Source organism: Copadichromis virginalis, linkage group LG18 (assembly GCF_057382275.1).
Source record: "Copadichromis virginalis isolate Kocher_CV1m ecotype Utaka linkage group LG18, C_Virginalis_male_GT1.1, whole genome shotgun sequence".
Taxonomy (NCBI): domain Eukaryota; kingdom Metazoa; phylum Chordata; class Actinopteri; order Cichliformes; family Cichlidae; genus Copadichromis; species Copadichromis virginalis.
This window is the reverse complement of record NC_140635.1, coordinates 8,898,711-8,911,036: the sequence shown is the minus strand read 5'-3', so window position 1 is coordinate 8,911,036 and position 12,326 is coordinate 8,898,711. Positions and strand designations below refer to the sequence as shown.

At 39.5% G+C, this 12,326-nt stretch overlaps 1 protein-coding gene across 1 annotated transcript; it reads left to right on the top strand.

The window, feature by feature from the left end:
- The first annotated feature begins 996 nt into the window (after window positions 1-996).
- On the top strand, window positions 997-10,495 carry LOC146687213 (acyl-coenzyme A thioesterase 2, mitochondrial-like). Its single transcript, XM_085439014.1, has 4 exons — window positions 997-1,284; window positions 5,479-5,934; window positions 6,306-6,493; window positions 8,139-10,495. Exons 2-4 carry the CDS (start codon window positions 5,484-5,486, stop codon window positions 8,745-8,747), a joined length of 1,248 nt encoding a protein of 415 aa, XP_085295140.1. The 5' UTR covers window positions 997-1,284; window positions 5,479-5,483; the 3' UTR covers window positions 8,748-10,495.
- Window positions 10,496-12,326: the final 1,831 nt, after the last annotated feature.

Sequence of the window (12,326 nt, the reverse complement as noted above, 5' to 3'; positions counted from 1 at the left end):
TGCCTTCTACTTTTAAATATCCTATGAACCTCAAGTAAAGCAGCAATCTGAGAGCGAAATATACCGGCTCCATTCTTTTAGTACAGGTAAGCAGTAATATTCTATAATAACTTCTCACACCTTCTATTCGAGCGCCCTCTGTCAGACATCATTTACAGTTTCAATAAAGCTGCATTCACAAACACTGCAACCCAGTTTTACTGTTAAGCGACAATTACAGTTCACCGTTTTGAGTTGTTTGTATCCACTTATCAGGAACCCGACTATAGTTTGAAAGTCCAGGGCATGCAAAGTTCATTCTTGCACAATGCTCGACTTTAAAGGGACCATCAGTGTGAAGCACTCTGGAAAGACTGGAGCAAACGGTGGACTGACTTCTTAACAAATCAGTTGTTAAGAACTTCAGTGTGGTGACTGATTAGTCAATGACTGAACAATCAACAGACTTGTAACCTTTCAGTAACATGTGTGTGCTGTATGAACTATAATATTAAAAAATATTATGTTACTCTTGTACATGTATTCAAGGATCATGCTGCTAACTCAACAAAAACAATCAAGTCAGATGTTAAAATGACCTGTTTTCTGCATTCTAAAATAATCTACAAACGTACCTACAGACCGTTTGTTTTGAAAACAGCTGAAATATAATATGATCATTTCTGGAGCTGATTTGACATCGGCTTTCAGGATATCCAGGAACAGATCGACATGTTACATACTACCCTAAAACTCAGTGTAGAAGCGCACGAACGTTTAAGCGGTTAACAAGCGGCGGCTGGCTTGACTGTGGTGGGTAAAAACACCGATGTCAACACATTAAAGTGAAATAAAATCAGACACTTTTTGCAGGCTGACTTTAAACTCTGCAAAACCGATTTTCTCAAGAATAAACCACTGCAGAAAAGCAAACGTCACCCATTATATATATATATAATATATCCTAAAAAATTATATATCTTGTGCTTAACTTTTGCAAATAGGTAATATTTTGATAATTTGGCCGGATATTTAATGTTGCTACATTCTCGCCGAAATCGTCGCACTATTTTATGCACTAGAAACAGTGCTTTTTCAGAACTTTACTTCCAGTTCTGAATTTCGTTTGAAATGCATTCTGGGATACTTGGCTAAGGCGAAGTCCAAACAAGTCGTCACCAGAAGCGTACTTTGAGCGTATTTTGAATTTAAAACATATTTGGGCTGCGACTCAAGTCTGTCTTAAGTCCGCGTGATCACGGGTACTTCGAGAAACAAAACCAACCACCAGACTCATTCGCTTCGGTGAGTTTTGGTTTTAAGAAAAAAAAAACATCCTTGTAAAACTCTCGGCTGTTGCACATATATGGAGATACATTTGTCTCGAAAGGTTGAAAATAATCTACGATATACAAATGTGCGGACTGAGTTAATTTTGAGTGCTCACAAATCCGTGCTCCAGTCCACATAGATACACAGCAATGTAAACATATGGAAAACTATTTTGCAAGTACTGTACATGTTACAGTACAGTGATAATTTACGTAATTCAAACGTAATTAAAAATTTGAACATCACAAATCTCCCATTTCTCTTGTTAAAAATGTCACTGAGCATTGAGCGCATATTTTATTTTATTTTATTTTATGTGTGTGTGTGTGTGTGTGTGTGTGTGTAGTCTTTTTTATAAAAATATATATTTATTTACAGTCAACCATGTCACACATTGCTCAAGCCTTTAATTCAGTTGTGTTAATTAAAATTTTTTTTAGCTCTAGTTCTATTGTTTTTCTGAGCTTCTGTGTTTGTTTTTTTCGTTTGTTTCATTTTTTTTCTTTCACTTTTAAAGACATGCAGTTCTAACAGGTTAGCCACTATAAATATATGACTATATATAAATATGTGTGTGTGTGTGTGTGTGTGTGTGTGTGTGTATATATATATATATATATATATATATATATATATATATATATATATATATATATATATGTATATATATATATATATAATTTTATTTTATTTTATTTATTTATTTATTTTTGCCTGTCCCGTTTGGATTTTTAGCCATCAGAATTGTTGTCTGAAGGCCAAGAAAGATGCCAAGTGGATTTACTTTACCAAGTGGATCATCGTGGCTTTGCCATATTGGTCCATTTAACTGACCTTTATTATAATTATGTATTTATTTTATTTTCATTTTTTAAAGATGGGACAGACATGACTGGGGGATAGGACAGGGTGAAAGAAAGAGAGGGTGAGAAAGAAAGAAAAATAGAGGGGAGAAGAGATGGTGAGAAAGGGGGGAAGAAAAAAAAACAAAGAGCAACATAATAAATCCAGGCTGGAGAAATCCAGGCTCATCCAGGCTGCAGAAACTGATCAGGAGGGCTAGCTCTGTGGTCGGCATGAAGCTGGACACTCTGGTGACAGTGGCAGAGAAAAGGACATTAAAGAAACTGATGGACATTATGGACAATGCCAGGCATCCTCTGCACACGGCCATTAACAACCAGAAGAGTCTATTCAGTGACAGGTTGCTTCTCCCCAAGACAAGAACTAACAGACTTAAAAACTCCTTTGTCCCACACGCCATCAAACTGTTTAACTCCTCTCTGGAGGGGAGAGGGAGGGGAAACAGGAGGACAAAGGAGGGGGGAACAACTAAGCTGTAGTGCCTCTTCACCTCACTGTACAATACCTTTTGTGCAATACTTTTGTAAATAGTCAACAGTGCAATAGACCTCAATACTTGAAATGTGCAATTCACTTGTATTTTTATTTTTTATTCCTATTTATTCTATTTATCCCCTTCGTATATTTTATTTATATTGTCTCTGTATTTATATATGTGTGTGTGTGTGTGTGTGTGTGTGTGTGTGTGTGTGTGTGTGTGTGTGTGTGTATATATATATATATAATATTCTGTAACTCTGTAACTTCTGTCGGTGCTGTGCTTTTTTGGAAATCGAATTTCCCAGAGGAACCCACCCGAGGGATTAATAAAGTTCTATCTAATCTAATCCAATCTAATCTAAAAACAACACCCTCACAATAAACTAGCTAACAATAGATAACAGTAGATACTTTTTTTAAATTTCACCTGTTGGGAATGAAAAAAGAAAACAAGCAGAAGAAAACGAGAGCAATAGAATAAACAACATCACGATGATCTATGGGAATATAACGGTAAATACTAAATATTAAACATTATTGTGCAGCACGTAAGATCGACAGCGCACAGTGTGCTTTGAGGTAGGAGCCAAAAAGGGTGTAGTTTGTGTGTGTGAGCACCCGTGTGTACACCTGTAAGCATGAACGCGCTTGTTTTTAAAAGGTTCCTTCATGTAATGATCTGCTAGAGCAGCGGTCCCCAACCTTTTTTGCCCCACGAACCGGTTTATGCCCAAAAACATTTTCACGGACCTTTAAGGTGTTGCGGATAAATACAACATAATAAAACTAGTACCGGTACCGAAAAAAAGAAGATTTATTCATAACACACGTGAAAAGACCCAGGAAAACCGAGTTAACGATAAAAACGATAAAAACGATAACAAAATAACGCTGAAAAACGATAAAAACCCTGAAAACCATACATTTCACACCTGAGCCTCAACTCTCGCGGCCCGGTACCAAACGACTCACGGACCGGTACCGGTCCGGGGATTGGGGACCGCTGTGCTAGAGGGTGTGGGGAGCCACAGCCCCATCCACCAGGGCATGAAGCAGGTATGGAGGAGATCAAAACTCCAAACATCCAGAGGCCCCCAGAACACAAGAGACCAAGGAAGACCAACAGAGGGGCAGCCGCGCCACTATCCCAGAAAGAGCTGACGAGAGTCCCAGATGAGGGGTCACTCAGCAGCCGCGGAGCAGAAGCCGGGGGGGTTGCAGTGACGTGCCCGTGAGCTCCGCTGGCAGCCAGCTGTGCCTGAGTGACCGAGCCCCAGGCCGAGAGGCTGAGGGCACCCCACCCCCGAAGTGGTCCGAGCGAGCCCCAGGCTCCAGGCCCCGACAAGCAGCCACCAAGGAGTGAGTCGGTGTGTACCTGGGCGCCCATCCCCGGACACAAAGAACCACCAACGCACCGATGTCTGAGGGCGTCTGTCACTGGCAGGGGAAGTGGTGGGGGGAGATAGGCCTCCATACCTTGGAGGGCCCGAGATGCCCCCAGAGAGGTGGCGTCTGATACCCGACCAGATACAAACATCCATTCCCACCCTCATGCTCTCATATGTAATTACTCAACACTCACCCAACGTGGAGATATATTCCTCTTGTTAAAAGACCCATATTCACAAGGCGGTCTTGTGAATACCCTCAAAGCTGCAGGACTGCTTTGAGGGTATAGAGAATGTAATTTGTGAACAACATTGAGAAATCAATAACAGTTTAACCCAGGGGTAGGCAACTCCAGGCCTCAAGTGCCGGTGTCCTGCAGGTTTTAGCTCATTCAAATTGCTAAATTATCTCCTAAACGTGTCTTGACATTCTCCAGAAGACTGGTAATGAACTAATCATTTGATTCAGGTGCGAGACCCAGGGTGAGATCTAAACCCTGCAGGACACTGGCACTCGAGGCCTGGAGTTGCCTATCCCTGGTTTAACTGATTGCATGACAGAATATATATCAAATTCTGTGAACACATCATCCTGCCAGGCAGGACTGTATCACTGGATCACTTTTTCCTGATTATCCTGGACTCTTTGTGCCTCTGTTATTTCCAGTCAGCTTGTGTTACCACCTTGCAAGTCTTATTAACTTTTAATTAATTGTGACTATGCATTGATGGCATGGATTTGGGACCTTTTGTCCTAATCAACATCTATTCAAATTTTTTGTTTTTAAAAGTTTAATTGTAAACAATGGAAGAGAAATATCACTTTGAAGTTGGTGTTTACCTTTTGAAGTGGCTGTGTGATCATGAAAACGGGAATCAAAACTGCCTGAAGTGCAACGAGTGACTGAATAATTGTACTGAACATAAAAAAAACCTTTAATGGAAATCCATGCAAACCATTTACTTAACTAGAAAGAAGTCTTTACTGATGGGTGCATGGGAGGGTATCTGGTGCAAAGGTATCACACTAACAGTGGCTGTGCAAGAGCTGTTAAATATTAACAAAAAATAGTCAGAGTTTCTGTCTCGCTCTGGAAGATCCTGCTGTGCTGATTTGCTGCCCAGTGTAAAATATTACTGCCACTGTCTGAAATGGATCTAGTATTAACATTATTGACAGAGAGTACAGTGGGCACTTGTAATGTGGTTGCTTGCTAATGATACATATTTAAACTGGCACATTTTTTGAGTGGAGTTTGGATTTGGGTTTCCTGCACTCAGAGACCAAACTGGGACAGTGGGTTGTTGGTGTAATTAATAAACATAATGTAATGTAATATGGATCGATCTGTCTCTGAAATTTCTTACAAAAAGTATTGTGTAAGGGGACTTTTTATCTTACATTCATAAAGTCCAATCTTTTTCTCTTTTTCAGAAAAGATGTCCTCTCAAGTGAGACTGAAGCTGCTGCCAAGCATCAAATGTATGTTTGATGAGCCCATTCAGGTGAAGGTGGCCGGGCTGAGGCCAAGGCAGGTTGTCAACATGAGAGCCAAATTAACTGATGACAAGGGAGTGGTGTTCAGCTCCTCGGCCACCTACAGGGCTGATGGCAGTGGGGAGGTCGACCTGAAAAGAGACCCCTCGCTAGGTGGGAGCTACGTTGGAGTAGAACCCATGGGTCTGCTGTGTTCCATGAGGCCACATACCATGCACAAAATATATCTAAAGACAAATGCCATAAACCCCCAGGTGGTGAAGTTTTCTGTGCATGAGGAGGAGGGCAGATTACTGGCAGAGATGATGAATGAGAGGCTTCTGATGAGAGATGGGGTCACCAGGGTTCCCGTCAATGAAGGGAACATCCGTGGAGTCCTTTTCACTCCTCCAGGTACTGGAGGTGGTTCCTAGGTTTCTATGTTCATTTTAGTTCATTTAACATTAACCAGCTTTTAAATCAACATTGTTGAAATTAAACTTTAACTGTCATTCAGTCATCTGAAACTTCTAGTTCAAATTTTAATTTTCTCCCACCTTGCTTACTGTAGTTCACATTTCAGGTGCGTTTCTCAGTCCTCCACAACTCATGTCCAGTTAGTACAGAATGCAGCAAGACCTTTGTTTGAAAGACTGCTAACAAAAAATAGCTGACTGTCACATATTACACCTATTCTTGCGTCCCTTCACTGGCTTCCAGAGAAATTAAGAATAAAATTTAAAATATGACTTGCTGCTGATTAGAATCTTTTTTCTTTCTTCCAGGAAAAGGTCCTTTTCCTGCTGTGTTGGATTTGCCCACCTCAGTATCTGAGGCAAGACCCAGTCTACTGGCTAACAAAGGCTTTGTGGTTCTCTCAGTGGCGGTGTACAATAAGAAGGGTGACAATATCACAGAGACACATCTGGACCACTTTGAAGAAGCAATGAATTTCTTAAAACAGCAACCAAAGGTGAGTTGCTCTAGTGCGCACAGACAGCAGAAAGATGTTTCATACTGAAGGAAAGTTTATGTTTCTATACTCTGTGCATTCTCAGAGAGGAGAGTAAATTTGTAGATCCCAGGTGGAATATCTGCTGTATTCCTGTAGCTAATGGGGATCTTAATTAGCTTAAGTGGAGTTTCAGAAATACTCTCATTTACATTCATTCAGATAATTGAATAAATTTCAGAGAGCATAAAGCCTCAGCTTTACGACATATTTTTTGTAATCGCACAAATCTTCTTGAGAAAACATGAATTGTTTCTATTATCACACAATAACATAATAATTTCTAACATATAATAATTTTCAAGATCAACATTATCAGCCCCCTGAAAAATTGACCTTTTTATTGATAGTAGAAGCCACTGCTGTGCAATGTTTGAGCTGTCACTTGAGAACGCATCACCCCAAAAACAGAAGAAATCCTTTTATAATTTTATAGAATAAGAAATGTTGAAGATCTCTAAGCAAGAAATAGATATACAAAGTTATCACAGCATTTCCAAGTTTCAATATGCAAAGTTAAGAAATTCAGCCAAGAGAGTCACACAGTACAGAACAAGCTTGGCAGGGTAGGAAGCAAAAGATTTCAAACACTCTAGAAAGAAAACTAGTGATAGATGTGTCTAAAGACCCCAGTACTACTGCCAAGACACTAGAATCTAGAATTGTAGTCTCAAAAAGGACAATCACGAGAACAAACAAAAATTTGCAGTGTGAAGTGAACCAAGGTCCATGCTAGAAGCCAATAAAATCTGGATGAGCTTGAGAGATTTGCCAAAAGAGGAATAGACTGTAGAATGTAACAGCGGCTCTGCGTAGCGTGATAACGTGGTAATGGGGCCAAGTGGGGGAAATTGGGCTTGAAGGGGTAACTGTAGCATGGCTTGGTACATAGAGCGATCACACTGAGGAGCGTGGAGTTAGAACTGTGGTAAAAGGGGAGTACTAGAAAAGGTGAGCATGGCTATATGTCTTGCTTACTTGCAGGTGGAGTGAAAGATGCTTGGAGGGAGAGGGGGCGTGAGTTAGACGGTGTGAGATGGCTGACCTGAGTTCCGTAGGTTCCGAAGGAGTGTGATGGCAGGAGGGCAGGCAGGTGAAGCACGGAGAGATTTCCAGAGAAGAGCTGGGTTATCCGAGGTTCAAGAGATTAGCTTAATTTGGGGGTAAGGGTTTTGGAGGTTCCGGGAAAAGCTAGGGCACAAGAGAACAAGGTAAGAAAAGCACTTGGCAAATAACATGGAGCATTAGAGCCAGCTACCAACATGAAGTAGTTGACAAACTGTTGGAGAGGGAATATCAGTGTAAGGCTTAAATCTCTTTAGCCTGATTGCCTCAACTCAGCTCCAGGTGAGTGAAGCTGTTGGAGATATGACGGCCCTGCCCAGGGCCAGATACCAAGGAGACTCAAGACCCTGGTAGAAGTTTCCAGCCACTCACCCGGATCATGATAGCTTCACTGTGCATATATGAATGTGTTTATTTATTTAGTAATGGTAATATGCATATGTAGTCCACAAAAATGAAAATAATGACAGGTAGAGTCAGCCCTGCGCTCCAAATGTTTTATAGATTTGCATCGCCTTTTAATTTCTGTGTTATTTCACAGGTGGGCAGTAAAGGAGTTGGCATAATGTCAAGATGCAAGGGAGCAAATATCGGACTGGCACTCGCTGCTTTTGTGCCAGGTGTCGAGGCCATAGTGTGCATGAATGCCTGTAACGCCAATGTGGTCACGCCTCTCTACTACAAGAAACGGCAGATCCTGTCATCAATACTGTTTGACGAAAGCAAGTTTATTCCCACCGAGTCAGGTGCAATCATCATAAAGGATGCTCTTGAAGATCCCCTGGCAGAGAAGAATAAGGGCAGCTTGATCCCCATTGAACGAGCCAAGAGCCATTTTCTTTTTGCGGTTGTAGGAGACGACCTCAACTGGGACAGCGAAGCCTACATGGATGAAATGGTAGTGAGACTTAAGCATCATGGGAAGGAGAACTTTGAGACTGTTTTTTACCCTGGAGCTGGACACATGTTGGAGCCACCTTATGCACCCCACTGCCCCTCCAGCTTCAATGCAGGTGTAGGCAAACGAGTGCTGTGGGGAGGTGAGCCCAAGGCCCACATAGCAGCTGAGATCCACCTGTGGAAGAAGATCCAGGATTTCTTCAAAACTCACCTGAGTTGTGATGCAGCACAGACTAAAGCCAAGTTATAGATTCAAACAGGATGATTAGAAAGCTTGAGTTACAGAAACATAAATCATGACAGCAAATTGACTGTATGAAAATCACATTTTATAATTAATATAATAGTTGTTAATATGACAGTTTGAAATTTTAGGTGAAATTATGATTCGCACATGTCTTCCCCTCCTGTATCTCCTGAGCCCTGTACACATGTTTCTTTTTTCATTTTTCTTTATAATTTTTTGGGATTGTCACTTGATCTTCTGTCTGCTTATCCTGGACTCTACAGTCAGCTATGGTTTATTTCCAGTCGGCCTTTCTTAATGTTTCATTGAAATTACTTTTTATTTGTTTTGGCTATTTGTTCCATCATCACAGTGCCAAAAACATTATATGATGAGTGTAGATACATGTTTTTAATTTTTGCGTAACGCTGATTTTGTTATTTGATCCCACATTACTGTACTTATCTTTTGTAAATTGATCTTTATGTTGTAATTAAAAACAACAACAAAAAACAATTGTGTTAAAACTATTAAAGCCTAAAAAAAACGCAACAAAGAATAATGAGCTGACAAATAGACTTCAGTTTAAAGTTTAATTTACACAGTTTCCTTTCTGAGAGACCAGCAAATTAAAAAGATGACCCATGAAACATAACATATTAAAAATATTCAAATATATATAATGTGTAAATGGGAAACTAAAAATGGCTTTATTGATATGGTCCAACCCACAGATTAATTTCTTAACTTTAGGTGGAAGCAGTTTGTTATTATGTGAGAAGAAAAAACAAAACAAGGTGAGACAATGTAGCTACTCCTGTTTAATGGTTTACTCGTATTTTAAGGTAGTAAGTAAGGTACTAAGTCCACACAAGTCGTCACTAGAAATAAGGTATTCACTTGCTTTGAGCATATTTTGTATTGAACCATATTTGGTCTGCGACTCAAGTCCGTCATAAGTCCACAAGATCACGGGTACATCAAGAAACAGCACGGACTAGTGACTCATTTTCTTCAGTGAGTTTTGGTTTTAAGAAAAAAACATGCATGTAAAACTCTCTTTGGGCTGTTGCATATTTTATGGAAATAATACATCTCAAAATGATCTAAAAAAAAAGATTTTACAAATGTGTGCACTGTGTGAATTTTGAGTGCTCACAAATCCCTGCTCCACACAAACACACAGAAATGTAAACATACAGAAAGCTATTTACAAGTGCATATTTCAAAATCATAATGAACATATAAAAACACATTTTGAAGCTAAACTTCACAAATCTGCTCATTTGTGCAGTTAAAAGCTCCTTGAGCATAATACACTCGCACACACCAATCACAGTTGACAGTGTATAGGAATTTCTTTTACTTATGTATTAATCACATTATTTTATTGTATAATGCCTTGGTGCCACTGGATTTTAACATGTTTCACACTCATACTATAAGACAAATGGTGGGGGTGTAGTAAGGAAGTTGGGGGAAGCAGACAGCTCCACAGGAAGAAACTTTTGTCTCTTTGAGGACTCTGGTAGGTAGCAAGGGAGTGTGAACCTTAACCTCGTAAGACCCGAACTCTTCCACAGCATGTATTTTTAATTTCTCTTTGATATTTGGGCATATTGGGGCCCAATGAATGTAAAAACAAAGAATTACCAGATTTTTTTTTACCTTATTTTTGTTTTTATGAAAAATCAGAGCCACATATAAGGATATTCGTTTAAAATTTTGATAGAACAGTAGCAGTATAATGTCCTCATCAGTGGATATCAGGCCCTTGTAGAGCAAAATTGAGTATTTTAGTCTAAATAACCCAAAATGGGAAGTCCACATATGTGGACGCCAGGTCCTAGGAGGTTAAGGTGTGAAACAGCTGTGTACTGCCTTTTGTTCCTGGAGAAGGTATTTAACTGAGAGCCATGTTAGACTCAGGGGAGACTCTGCTGACCTGCCCCACGGTCATGTAGGCTCTCCACCAAGCCTGGTTGTCTGTTCTTTGTGTGTTTTGATTAAAGACTGTTAGCTACCGCTCACCGCTCGTCTGCAGGCTTTATATAAATGGAAAACTTCCACAACAACAGTTAACCACATCACACATTGCTCAAGCCTTTAATTTAGTTGTGATTTTCTTGGTATTATAATTTAAAATAATTCAAATATCCAGCTGTAGTTCTGTTGTTTTTCTAAACTCATCAAAAGTGTTTTGGGGGTTTCTTTTTGTATTTTACTTTTAGAGATATGCAGTTCTAAGAGTATTTTAATCTAAATTTCTAAACCGAAGAGACTTCAGGAAAGTCTGGCGGCAGAAGCTTGATAAATCCATCCATCCATTCGCTTCTGCTTATCCTTTCCAGGGTCGCAGGGAGCTTAATAAATCTGCTCTATAATTTGACAAAAGCACACTTAAGTCGTACTGAAACTGTAAACTGTAGATTCCATCACATAAATCTTATTCACAATATTTTTCTACTCTGATATCCTGAGCGGCCCGGGAAAGAGCCAATACCTTGTGATTTCCTTTTTGGCTGCTACAATCAGAATTTTTAAAAGATATTAAAGAAATTATCAGAATTTTTTAAGAATATGGAAGAAATTTGTAAAGGTATTTTATTTACCTTGAGCTTTGTGGAACTCAAGCCGTAACGTTTTAATTTTCCAGCAGTCCCACCTTCCAGGCCTCACATAACCTCCAACGGTTGAGTGTTCTCATGTCAAATATCCCTTTTTAACTACAGAAATTTTTATCAGTGGTTTATTGTCCTGTAAGGAGTACAGAAAGGTGTATCTGAGTACTTCATACTTTAGAAAAGAAGTCTTTACTGATGGGTGCATGGGAGGGTATCTGGTGCAAAGGTATCACATTAACAGTGGCTGTGCAAGAGCTATTAAAAATTAACAAAAAATAGGACACAGAGTTTCTGTCTCACTCTGAAAGATCCTGCTGTGCTGATTTGCTGCCCAGTGTAAAATATTACTGCCACTGTCTGAAATTAACAGCTTGTTGAATTAACAGTGGGCACTTATAGTGTGGTTGCTTGCTTGCTAATGATACGTATTTAAATTGGCAAATTTTTTGAGTGGAGTTTGGTGTAAAGCATTTCATGCACACTGAGCACAAACTGGGACAGTGGATTATTTTAAACACTGCATGGTAGCAATGGCACCCTTCAGTCTTTATCTGTCTCTCTGTTTGTCTGAAAACATAAAACAATATGTAATATGAATCAATCTGTCTCTGAATCTTCTTAGAAAAAGTATTGTGTAAGGGGACTTTTTATCTTACATTAATAAAGTCCAATCTTTTTCTCTTTTTCAGAAAAGATGTCCTCTCAAGTGAGACTGAAGCTGCTGCCAAGCATCAAATGTAGCTGTAGAGTTGGATGGAGGATGAAGACAGCAGAGAGCAAAAGAAACAGGTAAGAGCAGACAGGTAGTCAGAGTTAACAAAAACTTTTAAAGCCAGTGTAGCTTCTGTTTTGAACACATTTATTGATGACAATTTTACATAAATAAGCAGTGTGTTATACTGTTATCAGATGTGGAGTCTCACTAACCACTTTAATAGTGACTTGTGTCCCAAATACTGTTTATTTGTCTTAGTTACAG

Coding starts and splice junctions, on each gene's coding strand:
- LOC146687213 (XM_085439014.1), top strand. CDS start 5,484: ATGTCCTCTCAAGTGAGACTGAAGCTGCTGCCAAGCATCAAATGTATG. Junction 5,935..6,305: donor AGTCCTTTTCACTCCTCCAG/GTACTGGAGGTG, acceptor TCTTTCTTCCAG/GAAAAGGTCCTTTTCCTGCT. Junction 6,494..8,138: donor TCTTAAAACAGCAACCAAAG/GTGAGTTGCTCT, acceptor GTTATTTCACAG/GTGGGCAGTAAAGGAGTTGG.